This window comes from Taudactylus pleione, unplaced genomic scaffold (assembly GCF_031769625.1).
Source record: "Taudactylus pleione unplaced genomic scaffold, aTauple2 ptg000216l, whole genome shotgun sequence".
In the NCBI taxonomy this organism is placed as follows: Eukaryota; Metazoa; Chordata; class Amphibia; order Anura; family Myobatrachidae; genus Taudactylus; species Taudactylus pleione.
The window spans coordinates 3,223,758-3,246,625 of NW_028284618.1; the positions used below are offsets into that span (position 1 = coordinate 3,223,758).

The following is a 22,868-nucleotide window of genomic DNA, read 5'->3' on the forward strand; positions in this document are numbered from 1 at the left end:
TTTAATTTTTGGGGCGAAAATTTAAAATGTGTTGGAAACTGGGTAAAAAGCAGGGGGCCTGGTATTTTGGGGGGCTAGAAGGTTGAGAGAGGTGTTTTTAGGATTGCAGGAAGCTGCAGCAGGTGTATTTTTGAATTTTTTAAATCTTCACTTTAGAACCACCAAAATATACTAGCATATTAGTAAAGATGAATTAAACTATCTGCTTTGAGTAAAATAAAACTACTTCCATGTGAAAGCTGCATTGTGCTAGAAGCCGTTTAAGCATTTTATGTGTTAAGTAAGCTGAGGATTTTGTAAGAATCTGTGCAGTGGTAATCCCAATGTAGTGTACCTGAGGCATTTTGCTGTGGAATAATTCATAATTTAGGGCCTGATTCAGCAAGGAACGCATATGTGCGCACGCACTCGGCCGCTGCGTGTATATGCTAATCTGTGCATACGCACGGCATCCGCAGCACAAGATGCAGACACCCAGCAATGCATAATGCCGCGCACCTCCCTTTACTCACAGCCTGAGTAGTCCGCAAGATAGCGGAAACATCGGTAACATCGTGAACCATCGGACCCATACGCAGAATAGTGGTTGAACTGACCCTCGCACAGACTTTGCTACATCTCCTGCACACAGTGAGAGCTCAGACTGCGTAGGGTCTCACAATGGCTAATTTATGCACGCCTCTGCAATGGCGTTGAAATGCACTGGCACACCTGCGTGAGATATTTAAAAATGGGGACCCTCACGCAAAAGGAGGCACAATTTATTGTTAATGAACACCCAATAACCCCAGTCATTTATATATTACCCAAAGTGCATAAAAGCCTCACTAACCCACCTGGGAGACCGATAATTTCCTTGATTAATTCGATATCATCAAACTTGTCGGAATTTATCGATTTTCATCTGCAGCCTTTGGTGATAGGTAATAAATCTCATTTGAAAGATACGAAGGATTTTTTGAAATCCGTGGAGGATTTAAGTTGGAATGATAATTTTTTGATGGTGACAGCGGACATTAGTTCACTGTACACCATCATTAATCACGATGTGGGCATTGAGGCAGTGAAATGTTTTTTGAGAGAGTCCAACTTGTCCGGTAATCTACAGAAATTTTTGCTGGAGGGTATTGAGTTTATCCTTCGGAATAATTTTTTCCTCTTTAAGGATGAATTCTACCTCCAGAAGAATGGTACGGCGATGGGTACCAAGTTTGCACCAAGCTATGCCAACCTCTTTATGGGCAAGTGGGAGGAGGAAGCCGTATGGGGTTGTGGCAGGCTTGGCGCGGGCTTGGTGTCCTATCGTAGATACATGGATGATATTTTTTTCGTATGGAGAGGCGACCGATTAAGTTTAGATGCTTTTTGTAATCACTTGAATGGCAATACGAAGAACATCATTCTAACTTTTGAAGTTAGCAATGTAAGTTTAAACTTTCTGGATGTATCCGTATATATTGAAGGGGGATGTATACACACTAAAACATATATGAAACCAACAGATTCTGGTGCATACATAAATAGAACCAGCTGTCACCATAAGAACTGGCTGGATGCAATACTGGCAGGTCAACTGACCAGACTAAAGAGAAATTGTTCAGAACCACAAGTGTTTCTCTCCCAGGCAGAGAATATGAACAATATATACAGGGCATGTGGGTATGAGGAGGCAAGCATTAGTAAAGCCTTAAACAAAGTTAAAAATTTAGAACGAAAAGATCTTCTTAGGGACAACCCAGGAAAAACAGCAGAGGAAGCAGGAAGTAAATTCCAATGGGCCTTCATCACAGAGTTTTTGGATAAATATAGATCGATAGAGAGGATTTTACAAAAACATTGGGGGCTATTAAAAAAAAATCCCCTTTTTGGTGGGATGATTAGAAATAAACCTGTATGTATATACAGAAAGGCCCCTAATTTAAAATCTAAATTGGTCTCTAGCACCCTCCCACCATGTAAGGGACCGACTACTATCGTCTCTAAAGGTTTCTATAGATGTGGGGGGTGTCAGGGCTGTAGAAGTATAAAGAGCGAAGGAAACCATAAAATCAAAAATATCCATATTAATGGAAACGATTTTCAAATTAAAGATTTTATAACATGTCAAAGCAAGAATGTAATATATGCTATTAAATGTCACTGCAACAAATTTTATATCGGAAGAATATCAAGGCCACTTAAAACAAGGGTGTCGGAGCATCTACGTATATATAAAAAAGGGCCTGGAGACCCATGCACTTTCTTTACACTTTAGAGAAGAACATGGGTGTTCTCTAAATGGCTTAGCAGGTTTTTATGGACTCAGGACCATAAGACCCAGTCTAAGATCAAAGGATGTGGCCACTATTTTGGCCAAAACCGAGATGAACCTGATATATACCTTAAAAACTCTGGTGCCTATAGGTCTAAATAAAGATTTCGAGCTTAAGTGGTTTCTATGAAATATTGACATCTTGACTATTGTATGACTCCTTTGACACTCTAACTATTGTTTGTTTTTATGTAGAGTTAATTTCAATATGTCTTTTGTAGTGAAAAAGCTTTGGGACTCTTTTTGCTCTCTGTGGACCCTAATGAATATATATGCCCAAAAAGACAAGTCTCCTATCTGCAAACAACAACCATTTTCCAAGAATGAATTTATATATGAAGATTTTAACAACATGAATTTGCATATGCATTTTGATTTTGATGTTAATTTTGTACTTACATTTGATATAATTTGTATATTTTTTTAAATATATTTTTTAATATATTTTTTGTATATTTTACATGTGGGTAAAAATTTGTACCATGGAGATCATTAACTGGTCATGTTTAAGGTCAGGTCGCCTTGCCCATACGTCATATTGTTAGGTTACCAAGACGACAATGCAAATCCCCGTGTTGTTTATAGGTCATTGTTCACTAGTTTCGCCCCCGATGTGTGGTGAGACAGGGAACCAACTTCCGCCCTTAGTTTCCTGGGATGAGGATAGCTTCAAGTGCCGCACCGCCATGTCTCCGGTTACGTATTTCCAGTCCCAGACAACGCGGACACCACGTGGGGTGATGCAGGAAATACACATTTGCCCTTAATTTTCGGAGACGTGGTCAGTATTTTATGCTGCGCCGCCAGGTCTCCGGAAATACACTTCCGGTTTCGGATGATGTAGACATCACGGGGGTCCCTGTGCAACCAATCCCTGGGGGGATGACATGCGAGGTTAGATGGGTGGGTGGATGTACGGAGGTTTTCCCACAACTGTTAATATTTGCTCTAATTTGTGCCCTATTCCAATAGGAGGGGGGTAGTATAAATTATCCACTAGGTCACTTTATCCATATGTCTTGACAAAGGCTCCAGGTTGAGCCGAAACGCGCGTTGACTTAAAGGATTTCTGTGACTGCATTTTTATACATTCAGCCTGCTGAGGTATGTGGATGAGAATTTGAACTGTATTTTCCACATGGCTGAAAGAATTTTTTGATTTTTTTCATGTATTTTTAACATAGATGTTTTAAAACATTTTTTTTACAAAACAGTCTTGCTGCTGGAGAAATAGACTGATGTGTGCTTGTTTTGTTTTATATGTGTTTGGATGCTGTTGCTCCTTCTTTAAATAAACATATCCTTTTTTGGATTTTTTCCATCCCTGATGTTGAGATATATATTTTTTATGGAAACTATATTATAACCTAAAGACAGAAAGAGTGAATATACCAATATCAGGAAAAGAAACCTTGATGTGAGGATTCTGCCTAGTGTTAGAGTGAGTTGGAGTACGCCATTGTTGCATGTAAAGATACCTTTTGAGGCTTTTCATCTTTATTTCTATAAGTGAGTTATGGTACGCAGACTATACAACTGAGGAATCACGTTTTCGGGTGATTGGCAAGTTAAAAGATACCTTTTGAGGATTCAGTAGTCACTCTTTTCTGTGAGTGGGGTACACACCGTTTGTGTGGAGGGGTGTTTTACACACTTTGTTCCACACATCCTGTTTTCCACTTTTTATATTTTTCACACAAGAGTACTGATGACTGATACAGTGGTTTCTCCTTCTTTTTATATGTCACATCGTTTATAACAAGGAGAAGATATATGTGAACCTCCAGACTACAACACAAGAGACCAACGATTATAAAAGGAACGTATTAAATGTATTAACTGCATGCCATAATTAGACATTTCATTTTTTTGATGTGAAGCGCCCTACTGTATACCTACTTCTCTTTTTTGTTTGTTTACACTGGTACTCCAGCGTTTGCACGACCACACCCCGTCACCGCCCACAAATGGCACTTCTTGTCAATCAAAGTTAGAGGGGTCTGTGTGCATGCTGCATCTGCATACCCTTTTCTGATTGCACTGATTGGTTCATGCACGTGCAGTATGATGCATGCACAGTGCGAAACCATCTGCCGAGCGCATGCTCACATTTGCGTTCCTTGCTGTATCAGGCCCTTAATCTGATGAAAGTGTTTTTTTTCCACAACAAAATGCATCAGGCAGGTTACTTGGGGACTACCACTGCACCAACATTTTTCAAAAGCTTGGGTTAAACATAAGTAACATATTTTTTTGTGATAATAACCCAATAACCCAATAGGATCTATATATCTGTAAAATGGCACATATGTGTTTAATTTGTATGAATTTGCCATACATACTGTATAACACATACCCAAGTCTCTATACATCACAACACAGTTCTCGTCATTATTGGAAAAGTTGGGTTCATGATTTGCCCAGGCAACAAAGTCCACAGGAGAATTGTCCATCCACCTAATGGGAAACAGATATTATGGTTCTTACACAATCTATAGGTTTTCACATATATGTCAACTGTACATACAAAGGTATAGTTTGTGACACAGAGCAACATGGTAATGAAGAAGATGGCACAGCTGCGACCACTGGGTTCCTACAGTAAAGTCAATTAGAGCAGAGGAGTGGAATTTGTATCCCAATGGTGCACTGGTGACTGCAGAGTAGGGTTGGCCATCGGAATCCAATGGTTTATAACCACTGATGCTGGTAACAGTAAACTGTATCAATACAATGCCACCCTTCCGATGGCTATCCCTGCTGCACAGGTACCAGAATGTGTCACAGGCTATCCATATCTAAGAAAGGGTCTAATGTAGAGATGGATGGAATTGCAGAGCTGCACAGCAGTGGCTATGCAGTTCCGTCCATCTAGAAGGTGTCTGTAGGAAATAGACACCTCCTTGCTACATCCGCGACCCCAGTACTGTGAACGGGTTCGCAGCCTGGGATCACCATCATGACCATCGGTTGTCCCTTTGGCCAGGCTGCAGTAGCTGAATCTTACCGCAGCCCAACCAGGTCCTGACAGCTGGCAAGGCCAGGAAATCTGCATCCACTGAAGCAGACCCTGGCCTCTTCCCTCCTGAAAAATGGGCGTGACACCCCTCCTTTTTCAGGAACACTGCCCAGGAATGCCCCCCACTCCACTTTCCAAATGCTGTGTTTGGGAGGCACAGTGAACAGACTCGCAGATGGAGGGCCGCACATGCGCAGTACACATCCTGCACATGCACAGTCCTCTAGCAATCGGAGATGTGTGCTAACCATCGGGTCAGCGAACATCTCTGAATCAGGCCCATAGTGTATAACTAACTTTTTACCTGATGTTTCTCCTCAGCAGGTTGTGATGGGCCATGTTCAGAGTCACAGGCAATGCCGATGGTCACATAGTTGAGCATTTTATTTTCTACTCTGCATGTGCAAATATCCTAAAAACTCCTACAGCGTATGCATTAATTAGGCGCTGTTGCGATTGAGTCATGTGGTTTTAGAAATGTGTTGGGTAAGTGCTGGATGGTTCTAGGCGATTACTTGGAGGTGGCTACACAGATGGATAATCTGCACCTGCCATAGGGCTGATGCAAGTTTTGATACTTGGGGGTAGATTTATCAAAGTTCAATTTTGCATGTCTGGTGATTTTGAATTCGATTTTAATCAGAGATTTACTAAAGTCAAAATCGTATGTGAAATTGAATATAAAACCAAATCCCTTTCGAAATCGAATATCATCTAAACATCTGCATTTTTACATAGACCAACGTAGGATCCCCTGATTTACTATTATTTGAATTGAAATTGAACACAACATCCCCAAATTAATAGACCTGCTTCATGCTGGCGATTTTACCATGGTTCACTTGTAAAATCGAGCACAAAATCGAGCACAATATTCCAAAAATAATAGACCTGCTTCATGCCGCTTATTTTAGCATGGTTCTTGCGTGTTAAAATAAAGAAAAGAAAAAGACATGGAGCGCCCTCCCCCCCACCCCACCCCCAAAAAAAAGCATAACTAGCACCGGGCTGTGTGAGTCGGTCCTGGTTGTGAAAATACAGGGAAAAAAATGTAGGATCCCCCGTATTTTCAACTACCAGCACTAGGCTCTTACTAGCGGGGAGTAATGAGACAGCAGGGGGACACGCTTCACGGGGTCCCCCTGCTAAAGCAATCAGCACCCCACACTAGCCAGCCTAGGCTGGAGATTCCTGGGGAGGTGGGGACCCCCCTAATAAAACCCCCCCACCCTCTCCAGGTAACCCCTGGCCGGAGATAAAGCTTGAGGCTATCTCCCACACCCCTCCGCGGGGGGTGCGGGGTTGACAGGTGTATAATATATAATAAAACTAAGTATTAAGCATGGGGACTATAGACTCTATGAAACCTCCCCTAAATGCTCGTACGTGGACAACCACAAGTACCAGCCTGCAGGGCATTAAGGGGCTACTGGAACATATGTTCCCCCCTGTAAAGGAAATACTAAAACAAAGACAGCACACACACACACCGTTGAAAGAGAAATTTTATTACACACAGTTGTTAGTTAAACAGCCCTTCTAGTCGTACCAAACCATGGCGTGACTCGGTAGTGCAGAGAGTCTTTTCATGCAACTTTTTACCTTCAAATGCATTGCAAATAGGACATATGAGCAGCTTCTGCTGATTAAAATGATATGCGGTGTGCCTACATTCTGTGTGCGACTGCGGCTGTATATGCATGCAAAACGCTATGTTACAGTGTCAAAGTCGCTGTGTATTTCGCATGCAGGTACATCCGCAGTCGCAAACAGATTATATTCTGCGTGCGCCTGCAGCTGAATCTACATGTGAAACGCTACGTTACAGTCGCTGACACTGTAACATAGCATTCGCATGCAGGTACATCCGCAGTCGCACACAGAATACAGGCATGCCACATATGATTTTAATCAGCAGAAGCTGCTTGTGCGTCCTATTTTCATAATATTGTGATAAGGTGCATTTTTAGGGAAAAAAAGTTACATGAAAAGGTGCTCAGCACTACCGAGTCGCATGGCGCTCATGCGTTATGTTTAACACGACTTGTAGAACACTAAGGTAAGATGTATGTAGACACATCTGTACACTCATCTTATCCCTGGTGTTTGGTCCTCCTGTCCAGTAGAATCCCACTGTTTGGAAAAAATAAATAAATAATTACCTTATCCTTGGCGCAGGTTGGTCCTCTTCTCCAGTAGCATCATGAGCATTTAAAAAAACAAAGTGGCATCCTGAGCCATAACAGACACAGAAGAGCTTTATGTGTGTACACATACAGCTGTTCTCCGCAAGTGACACGACAAACGAGGTTTCCTGGAGTTGTACGGCCACCAGCCGATCAGCGGCTGCTACTATAGTAACTTGTCGCTGATTGGCTGTGAGTAGTCAGGCTGTCAATCAACAGCCAGGCCACTGATTGGCTAACAGACACAAGAACCATGCTAAAATAAGCAACATGAAGCAAGTCTATTATTTTGCAGATGTTTCAATTTTGTGTTTGATTTTACAGGTGATTTTATGTTCAACTCTGAAACTGACATCCAAAACCGAAAAAGAAATCACTAGTCAAAATCAAACAATATCGAATTCGATTTTGAAATAGAACTCAAAATTTAACTTTTATAAATGTGGGATTTTTACAGTGATATATACATTAGATTTGATTCCATTTCAGGTGAGTTAAATCGAGCATATAATCGAATACAAAATGATACTTTGTAATCATACCCCTTGGTTTTAATTTTCCAGACATCATTTTATTTTTAATTTTTTTATTATTTATGTATATTTTATAGTATTTAGTTCCACTACGCATGTGCATATCCTCGGTGAATCAGTCAGTTATTGCAGTATTGCTCAGCAGCCCTGACAATATTTTATTGCCGTATTTTGAAATATAGGCAAATACATTTTAATTAACTAATGCTCAGTGCTTTCACTATAAGCTATTTTCATACAGATTACGGACCCTATACAGTTATGGGTATATTTACTAAAGGATGATTTTAATAGATTTCAAATCTATGAAAATCAATCAAATTCGATCAACATCGATCTTGTGTTTCTGAAGCTAAATCACACATTTACATATGTGTCCCTCATACATCGAGCCTCAATACGCTACGCAGCGTGACTTGCCTGACATCAATGAGCCGCCAGATCCAGTGCAGCTCTGTAAGCGTTGAGTGTCTTTTTTTACCGAAATGCATCCAAGTCGCAATGAGATGCGACACTTGAATAGTCTCACAGGACCAGACGATCCAATAGGGGCTGTTTGACATCTGTACTAATTAACAATTTTTGATTTGTTTCTCTAAGTATTAGCAAATATACAATTTAGCCCCATAAACACAACATCGATGTTGATCAATTTTCAATGAATTTAATTCAATTAAAACCAACCTTTAGTAATTATACCCCCTAGTATGTGTTCCATGCTATATACTGTATGTGCCTTTGGGACTGTTTGGAAGGATAAGAAAGGGGAAGGAGTTTGTCTATACATATAAATAGGTTGAATTAAAGCAGGGCAACAGGTCATCCCAGTGCCCCAACACAGGATCGGTCCGACCCTGTAATAGCCGAGAATAGGTGCCCAGCGCTGGGGCTGTCGTGATTCTGTGTTCTGTATGCAGTGTCGGACTGGGCCATGAAGGGCCCACCGGTGAATGCAGCGGTAGGGGTCCATGCTTAAAGGGTGTGGCCAGCCAACACATATTGTTTGGCTAACCAATGGGCAAATCTTGGTGTAGTTTCTATAGAAGAGAACCAATCCCCCATGCCGATCAGTGTTCCTGGTAACTGGTATCTAATAGAGTAACAATCTATAATTTGAGGTCTGGAACCTGACACCTAGAGAAGTGGGTGGGCCCACAGACAATGGGGCCCACCGGGGATTTCCCCTGTACCCCTGTAGGCCAGTCCAACTCTGTCTGTATGCACAGTGCGTGTATACAGAGCAACTTCACTAGGGAGCTGCTCTGCACTGTGTGCATTGTGACTGTGCCTGCAGAACACAGAATTGCTGGAAGGTTTCAAGTGAAGCCTGACATGCCATGGGAGATGAGTACATGGGGGGAGGGGGGTGGTATTGCTGTTTAGCAAATGGGGGATCCTGGCAGACGACAACCCGATCGTAAGGACACTGCAGAAAGGTGAGTATCAGCCGCAGGCGGGGGGGGCAGGGAAGACAGGTTTAGGTGCCCCGGACGTGTTAGCATTAGGCTGCGGGAGGGTGGAGGTTAGGGTTAGGCTCCGGGCATGGGGAGTTGGGTTCAGACACCACCTGGGGGGTTTAGGGTTAGGCACTAAGGGGGGAGGGTCAGGGTTAGGCACTACGGGGGGAGGGTGAAAGGAGGTTTAGGGGGTAAATATGACAGGGGAACAGTACTCACCATTTCCCTATCAGGATTTCAACCTTCGGGATACCGCTGTCAGTGTACTGATAGTCGGCATCCCGTCCGTCTGTATTTCATACCGATTCCCTGTGAGGCATATTGGAGGGAAGCACTGTGGAGCATAAAAAGGGGGGCACTGTGGGGTGTTAATGTTTTGGAGGAGGCCCCCAAAACTTAGTTGCTATGGGGCTGCTAAAAGCCTTAGGGGTCTAGTTACTAAGCAGTGTTAGGAGACAGGGTGAAAAGTGATAAGAAAGTGATAAGGTGCCAGCCAATCAGCTCCCAACTGCCATCTCATAGGCGGTGTTTGAAAAATTACAGTTGGGAGCTGATTGGCTGGCACCTTATTACTGTTCACTCTGTCTCCTAACTCTGCTTAGTAACTAGACCCCTGAATCTGGCTCTGCATTCAAACCTGTTTAAGAGTTTGTATATGTAGCTGTACATGAAGATAGATGGACATGACGGGGGGAATTCAATTATCAACAGAATCATGTCATTTGGACCTGTTTACATTAGGGATGTGCAGGCTTGGATAGGTTCAAATTTGCACGCCAAGTTCGGATTTTTCCCTCCAAAAATCGTGTCTCAAAAAGAGGCAAAACGTCATCTTTCATGGACAAACATCATCATTCCTGGTCAAAAGTCCATGAAAGATGATGTTTGTCCATGAAAGATGACGTTTTGCCTCTTTCTGAGACCCGATTTTTGGAGGGAAAAATCCGAACTCGGCGTGCAAATTTGAACCTATCCGAGCCTGCACATCCCTAGTTTACATGCAATCCAAAACCCAAGGGTCAGTTTTTAAATCCGAGTTCCAAATTTACAGCAGACACGAGCCGGGACTTGGTTGTACTTGGAACCCCAAAAGTGATCTGAGCTGGGACTCAGAACCCCAAAGTTCGGATGTGTTCGGTTTTTCAGGAAAACCAAATTGCACATTTCTAGTAAGAATGACCTAAGCCCCCTACGCATGTTTGCCAAAAATACAACACATAATAGCATGAGATAATGAACACTTAAACACGAGCTGCACCTACTTAAATTCTTTATCCAATCCTAATTTTAAGCCAATGAAAAATGCAAAAATGATCTTATTCTTTATAACCTAAAAGAGAGAAGGGGAAAATCAAGGTTAATAGCTATTCACAGGATATTGTATTGCAGAGCACAGATATTTATGGAAATCAGAATTATATTACATTAAAACATTATAGTACAATTATTAGAATAATATATTCTGTTTTGCTTTAAATTGGGAGCAAAGCAGTAATAAAACAAGACTTGATAATAAACAGCCAAAGACAGGGGCTGCCTGGCAACTTTCAGCCTGGGCGGGGCAAACACAAGCAAGTGGCTCCAGCTTTTCTACCAGCACATTGTGAAGCATTCTGGAGCTTGGCCCTGATGGGGTAACGCCATCTCCGGATGGCATTACCCTACTGTATACTAGCCTATGTGCTACTATTATGCATATTCTTTCAGAGAGGGGTGCTCCGGATCACTATTTGTGGGCCCCTGGTGACATATGCGCTGACAGACAGCCGCACATGCACAGTGTGTGCCCAGGACCCAAACCAGAAAGCAGTATGATAGCATTACACTATCACACTGCTTCCAGCTCTTCCCCAGAGCAGGCTCTTATAGGAGATTGTCTCCTGCCAAGAGGATGTTAATAATTTGCATGAAAATACTAATTTACACATTGCTAATTTAGGTGTCAAATATTTATCACATCCGCATTAAAAATGCAGATTGTGATAAATATGTCCCTTAGGGCTATATTTATTATCATTATTTTTACTAAAATAAAGTGAATAATGGTGTTTTCACACCCTTTTCACATTATTTTAGTATCACCTAAAGTTACTAAAGGGTAACCCCTAATTATCACATATTCTTAGTAATCAGATCGCATTTCCCATAATTGTAATGGGAAATGCGATCTGCCTGAAAGTTACTAAAAATAAATTGTGAAAAAATACAGAGGGAAACCCTGTGATAATAACGCCACCTGGAGGTTGCGTTATCCAGGCTCTCCCTTGGTTACTGGACTGCTCTGCTCTAACAGGCAGAGCAGAGTCAGGAGCCGGCCCCAGTGATCAGCTGTGTGGTCTAAACAGACCACAAGCCGATCACTGCTAAAAAAAATTATATATATATATATATATATATATATATATAAAATGAAAACATATATATATATATAATGAAAAAAAAAAAAACTTACCTCAGTCCATGGACCAGTGATCGGGGCTCTGGTGATGTCCTCCCTCCAGTCAGCTGGTCTCCCAACCTGTCAGCAGACCTGGTCCCAGTGCAGGATGGGAGATCAGCTGACCAGAGCCATGGAGGACATCACTGGGGCCCCGATCACGTGAGGTAAGTGTAATCAATAGAGGTGAGGGGTCACGATCGAGGGGGCAGGGCTTAGCGATGGGGGCAGGGCTTAGCAGCAGCCGGTCGGCGCATGCGTGAGCACTTATCGTGGTATTTTTTGCAAAAATATCATGATAAGTGTGCGGAGGGGATTCGCAAGGACAAAGCTTTATCGCGAGCTCTGTCCCTGCAAGTGAGTTTTAGTAAATCCCTGTGATATTGGATGAATTTGCAATTCAGTCAGTAATATCACACTACAATCTGCATTCCAAATGCGGATTGTAGTAAATAGAGCCCTTAGTAACAGAAAATTGGGCTCATCTGCCATCCTTGGGTTCAGTTTTGTCGTTGAATGCAATTTGTCCTCCATCCATCCACGCCAATTATGATCACAGCCACCAACCATGCAGTAAGGGGACAGAGGCAAACATGCTGGGAGGGGGCATAAGCACATATGGGGAGGTGGCAGAGGTACATATGGGAAGGGGACGGAGGCGCAGATGGAAAGGGGGCAGTGGCATATATGGAAAGGGGGATGAAGCTCACATTTTTCAGGCATTGAGAGAAACTGCTGGGGAAAGATAGTGGTGGAGACTGCAAGGAATAAGAGTATAGTGAGAAAGACTAGGAAAAAGGAAATAGTGATTGAGACTACAATGCAAGGGTTAAGGGGACTGTGGGAGAGACTGCATGGTAAAGGGGCAATGGGAGAGATTGCAGGAAAAAGAGGACTGTGGGAGAAGCTGCAGGGGAAAGGAAACCATGGGAGAGACTGCAGGGGAAAGGGAACCATGGGAGAGACTGCAGGGGAAAGGGAACCAAGGCAGAGACTACAGGGGAAAGGGAACCAAGGCAGAGACTGCAAGGGAAAGGGGACTGTGGTAGGGACTGCAGGGGATATTGGGGCCATGGGAGAGACTGCAGGGACAGAGAGCCATGGGAGAGACTGCAGGGGAAAGGGAACCATGGGAGAGACTGCAGGGGAAAGGGAACCATGGGAGAGACTGCAGGGGAAAGGGAACCATGGGAGAGACTGCAGGGGAAAGGGAACCATGGGAGAGACTGCAGGGGAAAGGGAACCATGGGAGAGACTTCAGGGGAAAGGAGACAGTGGGAGAGACTTCAGGGAAGAATGGGACAGTGGGAGAGACTGCAGGAGAGGTGGGGACAGTGGAAGAGACTGCACAAGAGAAGGGGGCCTGTGGGAGAGACTGCAGGGTAGAAGAGGCCAGTGGGAAAGACTGCAGGGGAGAAGAGGCCAGTGGGAATGACTGCAGGGGAGAAAGAGACAGTGGGAGAAACTGCAGAGGTGAAAGGGAGAGATTGCAGGGGAGAGTATTTCCACGGCTACAGTAGTGCCAGCCTTCTTTAGTGCAGTGCCAACTGTAGCAGGGAAGAAGGAGGAGAAGAGAGAAAGTGAAGAGAGCTGGGGCAGGACTATTGCAGTACCAAGGAAGTAAAGCTGATCTGGTTGGGGGTCCTGAGGGGGTAACCTGTGTGTGAAAGGAGATTCCCAGCAGCACATTTTTCATCAACATTAAAGCCACTTGTACCCCCTGCTGGTTGCCGGCCCATTCTCATGCTAGTTGCACTGCCACAACCTGACATTGGCAGCCGGTAGGCAGGCAGGGGATCCTTCTGGCTATCACTAGTATATGCACAGATACAGCTCTAGTGCTGCATAATTATACCAGTCTGGGGGGCAGGTGGCACCATGTCTCCTGGCCCAGCTCATCCCTGGATATAGAGTTATAAGGGCCCTGCTCACAAGCTTACAGTCTATAGGTATATAGGAAATTATTACATGAGGGTAAGTGGTACATATTTGTCCAGCCAGACTACAGAGGCTGAGCCTATGATCTTGTCACACAGTAATGTTGGCCTGGAGTCAGAGGTTTGTGCGAGTGTAGAATGAGAACAGATGTAAGTTTTGTGTAAACTGTGTAGATGGGAGTAATAGGGTACAATAGCTTGTTTGGAATGGTCTTAGTAGAAATTCACATATAATCTGCACTGTATTGCTTTGTGGTGCTGCGAGGTCAATCTGTGCAAGCTCTATTAATGAGACTCTAAATCACGTATTTATACTTAGCAAAAATCATGTATAAATGTCCGATCTGATGAAGCAGGCTGCGACCTGCGAAAAGTGTGATTTATTTATATTGTTGGAAACTCTAACCGCTTTTATTAAACACTCCAGAATCTGAAAAATAAATGAGAAATGTGTTGGATAATTTATATCCATAACCACTGTTATGGTAGTTCTGGTAGAAAGCTTTATATGATTGTCATTAGGAGTACAAGATTTATGCCAATTATGTTCTACTTTGAAAGTTTTTGTAGATAATGTGTTGCTTTAGAATGTCACTGCTGTCATCAAAGCAGAGTTTGAAGAGTAGCTGGAGCCACCTCATCAAGGTCTGTTTCTAGGATTTGGATAAGATGTGGTACAGCAAAATCAGGAGAAGTGACTGTAGAAAAACTGAGACTGTGGTGTGAGAAGTTGTCGCAGAGAGACGGAAAGTTGGATGGAAAATGAAGAGCATTAATATTTAGGTACAGTATGAGGAGGGTTGGTAGAGTGCAATCGCAGAGAGCAGCAGTGGCTCCTGCCTTTTCCTGGCCCATGCAGCAACCAGGCTGGCTCTGTCCTGTTCTCTTTTCGGCTCATGCCAGGTGCATTGCACATTCACAATGCACCTGGCAGGGCCCGCGACTTGCACATGACCATAAACACCAACTTCTACGGACTGCATTGGCTGCAGCCCCTAGAAGCCGGATAGGGCTCATGGAAAGGCAGACAAGCGACTTACAGTTCTCTCTCTGCTAATCGTGGCCCGGCCTGGCAGTCTCGGGGGAGAAAACACATCCCCTGGGATTGCCTGTCTGGCTGTGATTAACAGATAGCGCCTCTAATAGGTAGCCAGTGCCAGTAAATTCTCAAGGGGGAGGGGGGATGCAGCCCCTATGTAAAATCCTCCACTGGAAGAGAGTTATACACAGTTATATTATTATTTGATCCAAAAATTGTGTGTGGTATATTATGTCGACAATGAAAGTATAGGTGATCCTAATAGAGACACCATAATGTTGACAGGTACATTATGTAGACAATTAATATTTAGACAGTCAATGTCAACAATTAAAATATAGAAAGGATAAAATGTTGAGATGAGCCGTCTGCATCATATTGGCTATCCGGCTCTCACATATTTTGGATAGCCAATAAGATAAAGCTGAACTAATTGGAACTTGCGCTAATTTAGTGAAAAGAACCGATTAAAAACCCAACCACTCCTCTCTAGAAAAAAGTGTAGTTACAAGGTGCACTGATCTAAACAGAATGTTAAACTATAACTTTCATTAATAAATATTTTAAATTCTTAAATACCCTCAAACATATAATGGCAACATTTTAAATAATATAAACGAGAGAACATAAATTATGTACACTTCTTTATTTTATTTAATATTTCTCCATTTTATGGGTTTTATGTGAGGGAATTTAACAATTTTAAATATTTATTAATGAAAGTTATATTTTAATATATATTGTTTTGATCAGTGCACCTTCTAACTACCCTTTTTCTGTCCTCTGGACTATGTCATTTTGGTAGTAGGTAGAACCTCTTCACAATATAATAATCTATATCTATACCAGTATAATAAGAACGCTGTGTCTGTTCCAAGTTGGCGCAAAAACTACTGAACCGATTTTCATGAAAACTGCATCATTGTGAAGTTTTAGCTCCTAAAATTAACCTGCACTTTGTTTCATCTGGATTCGTCAAGTTAAAGCTGAGCAAGGCTGGTAAGGGGGGGGAGAGGTGCTTTGGGCCCGCGTTCACTTGCATAGATAGGCTACATAGCAATCTGTACACAGGGCACATAGTCACATTTGTGTGAGTGGTGGGTGAAGGCGCTGCCACCAGTCTGTATAGTGATATTGGTCATGTGGGCCACTCCCGTGACAGAGCCCCTATGCAGAGCAATACATCCAGAACACCTCAAATAAAAATAAATGTTGGCAGAATAGATTTTATCATGGTTGAAGCCGAGGGCAATAGCTACTTTAATATACAGTAAGACTGAAGAGAGTGGCAAAATAACCTGTGCGGTTGTGCTCTCTCTGTGTTACATGTGGTCAAAGTGTCGACAGTCAAAATATAGACATGGTCAAAAAGTCAACAGTCAAATTAGACATGCCTTTATTATGACTGTTAACATTTTGGCTAAGCCTACATTGTCACTGTTGACTTAATGACCATGTCGACCTCATGCCCATAGAGTACAGTTTCTACTTAGCAAAGGAGATGTGATGCTTAAATTACCAGTAGAATTACAGCTTTGATGAAGTCTCTACTAGGTAGCAAAAACCTGTAAGTAATGTAATAGGTATCTCACCAGTTGAAACTTTAATGGTGAGTAAGCTGAGTTCCCTCCACAGTGTAGTCACAGAGCTCACAGCACCGCTGAATGAGCCAGGCTGCAACACTCTGCTCAGCAGCTGTGTATAAATGTGCAGCGTATCTGTCAATATCCCGGCTCAGCTCCAGCTGCAATGGACTGTTTGGCCAATGTCTAGCAAGAAGGTAGTCAGTATCCAAATAATTGCAGGTACCCACTAACGCATTTCACTCCAATTATCGAAGCTTTATCAAATAGGCTCTTTGATAAAGTGTCCATAATTGAAGCGAAATGCGTCAGTAGATACCTGCAATTCTTTGGATACTGACTACCTTTTTTTGAAGTTTCTGTGAGCTCCCACAGACTCACTAGGTGGATGCTGCTGTAAGTGATTTACACGGATATTAGCATCTTGCTTGGTTTCTTTTTACTGACATTTTTATCATGTCGACATTATGACTATTTGACATTTTGGTGTTAACCTCATCATTGTATAGATTTTAATTACCAACATTTTGACTATATCCCCTTGATAAATATAATATACAGAACTTACATATTTCCAGAGAAATGTCCTTTCAGATGGACTATGGATGGTGGTCAGGTCCCCGAAATTCCTTTTACAAAATTCTCGTGCTTTATCCATTGTCATTTTCTCCTTGCTGACATAGTACTGAGTATCACCACGAATTATCCAACCATCACTTGTGAGTTCAAATTCTATTATGTGCAGGGGCAAAAAAAAAAGTTAAATTGTAACATATCCATGTGAAAAGTAGAGATATAGTTCTCATTTAGGGGCCTATTCATCATCACGTAACTACTATAATTTCCCATATTATCATGATAAACTGTCATTTCTAAGTAATGGAGCCATTTATTAACTATGTAACACAGAAGATATCACAGATATCTCCTGGTTACAATTTTCCCCCGATAGTTTCCACAGTCCTCATACTTTAGTATGGGGACGTAGAAATGTTACCATTCATCAAGTTCGGAACAACAATTTGTGTTCGGCCGAATGTCATCAAAAGCACAGCAGCTTGTGCAGGAAAGGGATCTTTTCAGACCCCTCCTCGCTGTTCCCCCACTATTTTACACAGTTTCTCCATTCATTCCCCTTTACCTCCTTCTCTCCACTAATATATATACAAGCGGCTATTGAAGGAAAGAACTCTGACCAGCCGGTGGCACGTCACTTCCGAGATTTTCAATACAATCTTGCTTCTATCCAATATAAAATTATAGACTGGATTCCACCCAATCCAAGGGGAGGCAATCGTGGACGTGTGCTATTGGAAGCAGAAGCTAAATGGATACGTATCTAACAAACTGTTCAGCCGCTGGGCCTGAATTAAATTCTACCTCTTAACTGCTTCTTGTAATTTTTGTCGTTGGACATTTTTGCCTCCATATTTCCTTTTTGCATCTTTTTTTGTTTGTGAATTAGTAATATTTTTTTCATAGCTGTCACCTAGTTGGTTTATAACATCAGTACTGCTATTACGCCCATATATGGTATATAGTATGATTACAGCAAGCTGGATAACCTGTGTATTACACCTCCAGGTTAGTTCACAACACTTGCAACTGGGCATTGTTATTGTATAGCCCCATTCTTTGCTTATTTACATATTTTATTTTTCATTATTCTATTGAACAGGTGACATTTTTCTTATTACTCCAGTTAGTTTTCATGGTCAGTACCATATATTTTGGAGTGTCCAGCACCCAGATCCATTTTACATGGTTTTACTTGATTGTGCATATTTAACATTTATCCATATCGCATACAATGTGGTTGATGTGTGTGCACCTCTACTGAGTAGCCACTGTTATGTTCTATAAGTTTATCTGTTGCTGCTGCTCTTTATGTATGATTATGCCTCCATTTTTTATATACTTTTTTGTCACCATGGTAATGGTATGCTCAGCCCTAACCACACCTCCCTCCTGGATCCTGGGTCTCGTCGCTTACTGATGATGTCACCAGAACTATAGTGTGTGTGGCAAGGATGGGAACTTGACTCTCACTGGGTGGATACACAGGTATTTATGTCTCTTATGTTCATTGTATTGCATGTCTTGATAAAAATACCAACGCTCTGAAATGTTGACTATACATCCTGGCTGTGCCTGTTATTTATTAGAATTCCAAACCGCAAAAAGATCAGAACCACGACCCGGATTTCCTCAGGAGATTAGAACCGCAACTAGAATTTACCCGGATTCCCGAAAACCGGGTGGATTTGGATTCTGGAGAACTGAACCGCACATCTCAAATATATATATTATATATATATATATTAGGGGTGAGCGGATTTGGTTCTACTCGGTTTCGCTCGGTTTTAAAAACCGAATCTTATTGGCTATCCAAAACTCATGACAGCTGATAGCCAATAAGATTCGGTTTTTAAATCCGAACGGAACCGAGTAGAACCGAACCCGCTCACCCCTAATATATATATATATATATATATATATATATGCACACACAGCAGTAATTTACTTAATTTAAAATAAATGTTAAAAGCAGTAACAAATGTCAATATTTTTGCAACCGCAGATGTTACACTGATACTGCTATGGCTTCAGTGTCGGCTGATGGCTTTAGTGCTGCATGATGGCCTCAGTGGCGGCTGCTGTGGAATACAGAAAAATAGCAGGTAGCCGCAGAGTACCAGTTCTTACCATTGTAAGGGATCCCACGAAAAGTTAGGTGGTATGTAGGGAGGCAGAATTCTAAGCACACTCTGAAAAAAGGTTTGTAGTTGACACCTGACCCTTAAGAAAAGATAGGCAAAAGCCTTGATTCAGACCATCCTGAAGAAAAAATAAAAGGGTCGGTAATCTAAAGATAGCCACTGAGATACTACAATACTCACACCATGAAATGTAAAGTCTCCAAATATTATGGCAAATTCTGGAAGTGATGAGCCTGAATCATGGTCTGGATAACCCTCCTGGAGAAACCACAAGCCTTCAAGATCTGTGTCTCGAGAAGCATGCCATCAAAGCCAGCTGAGACAAATCTAAGTATAGACAGGGGTATATGACGCAGCAGGTCTTGTTGGAGAAGTCAGTAAGGAACCTCAGCCAGCATGCTCTAAAACAGGACATACCACTGCCAATGAGACCAATCTGGAGCTAAGAATTACTAGCAAGAACCACTTCCTCCTAGTGCTGAAGCTGCTTCCACTAGTCATGACATAGACAATGATTTGCCATCAATGTCATCTGCCAAGTCCAATGCCCAATGTCATAGTAGAGGGCATGTAAAATCCAAACAAACAAAGTTCTGTAAAATTACCCCCAAAAATTAATTTAAATCATCTGAAGAGAAACGTAAACTAGCAAGTATGCTGTTTACGACACGGAATGGCAAGGAACGGCTAAGGTCCTGGCCTATGTTCATGACTAGTGGTTCAGCTTCACATGTCAATGGAAGTCCTCCTTCTCCCGCTAGAAAAATGAAAAGATTTAAGCTGGCAAAAGCACAGCAAAGTATTGTGCGTTCTAAGAAGACATCACAAATCCCCAAGGAGAGTCCAAGTGTGGCAACGGTTGTGATGCCTGACCTTCCCAGCACTGGACGGAAAGAGGTGGCTCCTTCCACCATTTTCACGCCCTCTGCAAGAGCTGGAAGGAGCACCCACAGTCCAGTTGCTGATATTCAAATTGAAAATATCACAATTGAAGTACAACAGGATGAGGATATTGGTGTAGCTGGCGCTGAGGAGGAAGTTGATGAGGAGGATTCTGAAGGTGATGTGGTTTGTTTAAATCAGGCACTAATGGAAAGAGTTGTTGTCCGTGGGATGAAAAAGCCCATCATGGTCATGCCTGGGCAGAAGACCAAAAATTCCACCTCTTTGGTCTAGAAATATTTATATCCAAATCCGGACAACAACTGTCTTGCCATATGTAGCATATGTAAAGGTTTAATAAGTAGGGGTAAGGATGTTAACCACCTAGGAACATACTCCCTTATACGTCACCTGCAGCACGTTCATAAAAAGTTACTGTCAAGTTCAGAAACTGTGGCTAAGACCGTAAGCAGTCCAGGGACACCTAAATCCCTTTGTCCTGTTGTATCCAAGCGCCTGCAAACCACACCGTCAACTACCTCCTCGACAATTTCCTCCTCAGTCAGGATCGGAAGTAGTCCTGCAGGCCATGTCACTGGCATGACTGACTCCTCTCCTATCCGGGATTCCTCCGGAGGATCTTGCATTGCTACACCTACTGCTGCCGCTGCTGCTGGGAGTAATTCATCATCCCAGAGAGGAAGTTGGAACAAAACTACTTCTTTTACTAAGCAATTGACCCTCCAACAGTCCTTAGCAAGGAGGATGAAGTACGACAGCAGTCATCCTGTTGCAAAGCGGTTAACTGAGGCCTTGACTGTTATGTTGGTGTTAGACGTGTGTCCGGTATATGCCATTAGTGCAGTGGGATTTAGACAATTGATGAAGGTAGTGTGTCCCCGGTACCAAATCCCGTCTAGATTCCACTTCACTAGGCAGGCGATACCGAGAATGTATAGAGACTTCAGAAAAAGTGTCCTCAGTGTCCTAAAAAATGCGGTTGTACCCAATTTCCACTTAACCACGTACATGTGGACAAGTCGAGCAGGGCAGACTAAGGACTATATGACTGTGACAGCCCACTGGGTAGATGTATCACCTTACGCAGCAACAACAGCAGCATCAACAGTAGCAGCATCTCAGAAATGCCAGCACGTTCCAAGGCAGGCTACGCTGTGTATCACCGGTTTCAGTAAAAGGCACACTGTCAACAACCTCTTAGAGAAACTGAGGGAAATCATCGCCCAATGGCTTACCCCACTTAAACTCTCCTGTGGATTTGTGATATCTGACAATGCCACCAATATTGTGCAGGCATTACATCTGGGTATATTCCAGAACGTCCCATGTTTTGCTCACACAATAAATTTGGTGGTGCAGAATTTTTTAAAAAATGACAGGGGCATGCATGAGACACTTTGGGTGGCTCGAAAAATTTCAGGCCACTTTCGCCATTCAACGACCGCATGCCGAAGACTGGAGTGCCAGCAAACACTCTTGAATCTGCCCTGCCATCACCTGAAGCAAGAGGTTGTAACGTGGTGGAACTCAACCCTCTATATGCTTCAGAGGATGGAGGAGCAGCAAAAGGCCATTCAAGCCTATACATCCACCTATGACATAGGCAAAGGAAGGGGTATGCACCTGACTCAAGCGCAGTGGAGAATGATTTCCGTGTTGTGCTAGGTTCTCCAGCCCTTCGAACTTGCCACACGTGAGGTCAGTTCAGACACTGCCAGCTTGAGTCAGGTCATTCCCGTCATCAGGCTTTTGCTGAAGCAGCTGGAGAAAGTGAAGAAGAAGCTAAGACAGAGCAATTCCGCTCGGTATGTGGGACTTGTAGATGAAGCCCTTCATTCGCTTTCCCAGGATTCAAGGGTGGTCAATCTGTTGCAATCAGACCACTACATTTTGGTCACCGTGCTCGATCCTCGGTTTAAAGCCTACATGGTGTCTCTCTTTCTGCCGGACCCAAGCCTGCAGATGTGCAAAGACCTGCTGGTGAAAACACTGTCAGCTGAAGCAGAACATGACATGGCAACAGCTCCTTCTTCATTTTCTCCTGCAACTGGGGCTGCCAGGAAACAACTTAGATAACCTAGCCAACCTGCTAGCGGTGATGCAGGGCAGGCAGGACCAAGTTTGGACATCTGGTATGGACTGAAGGACTTGCCAACAATTTCTGACATGTCTACTGTCACTGCATATGATGTTGTCACCATTGAAAGAATGGTGGAGGAACACATTGGTGACAGCATCCAAGCAGGCATGTCATACAGTCTGTACCTGTACTGGCAGTAAAAAGAGGCAATTTGGAGTCTCCTGTATAAACTGGCTCTATTTTACCTAAGTTGCCCCACCTCCATTGTGTACTCTGAAAGTTTTTAGTGCAGCTGGGAACCTTGTCAGCAAAAGGTGTAGGAGGTTGCTTCCACAAAATGTGGAGAAGATGATGTTCATCAAAATGAATTATCAATTCTTCCAGGAATATCAGCCTCCAGAAAGTACAGAGGGACCTGTGGTAGTGGATTCCAGCGGGGTGAATTAATAACCTGAATCTTTTTGAGGTTAATAATAGTGTAGGAACAAAAATAAAAACAAATTCTGTGATTTTAGCTGTTTTTGTGCTTTTTAAAAAAAAAATACAGATCCAAAATCAAACCACAAAACCTGGAAGGGTGGTTTTGGCAAAACCAATCCAGATCCAAAACCAAAACACAAAACATGAAAAGTGGCCGGTGCACACCCCTACTTGCAGCCTTCA

At 42.7% G+C, this 22,868-nt stretch overlaps 1 protein-coding gene across 1 annotated transcript in view; it reads right to left on the reverse strand.

Annotated features, from left to right (window-relative positions):
• Positions 1–4,064: 4,064 nt before the first annotated feature.
• LOC148517452 (macrophage mannose receptor 1-like) overlaps positions 4,065–22,868 on the reverse strand; it is a 182,194-nt gene continuing 163,390 nt past the window's right edge. The window contains 4 exon segments of the mRNA XM_088478637.1: positions 4,065–4,099; positions 4,668–4,768; positions 10,769–10,836; positions 17,071–17,234. Coding sequence (XP_088334763.1) covers positions 4,065–4,099; positions 4,668–4,768; positions 10,769–10,836; positions 17,071–17,234 — 368 coding nt within the window.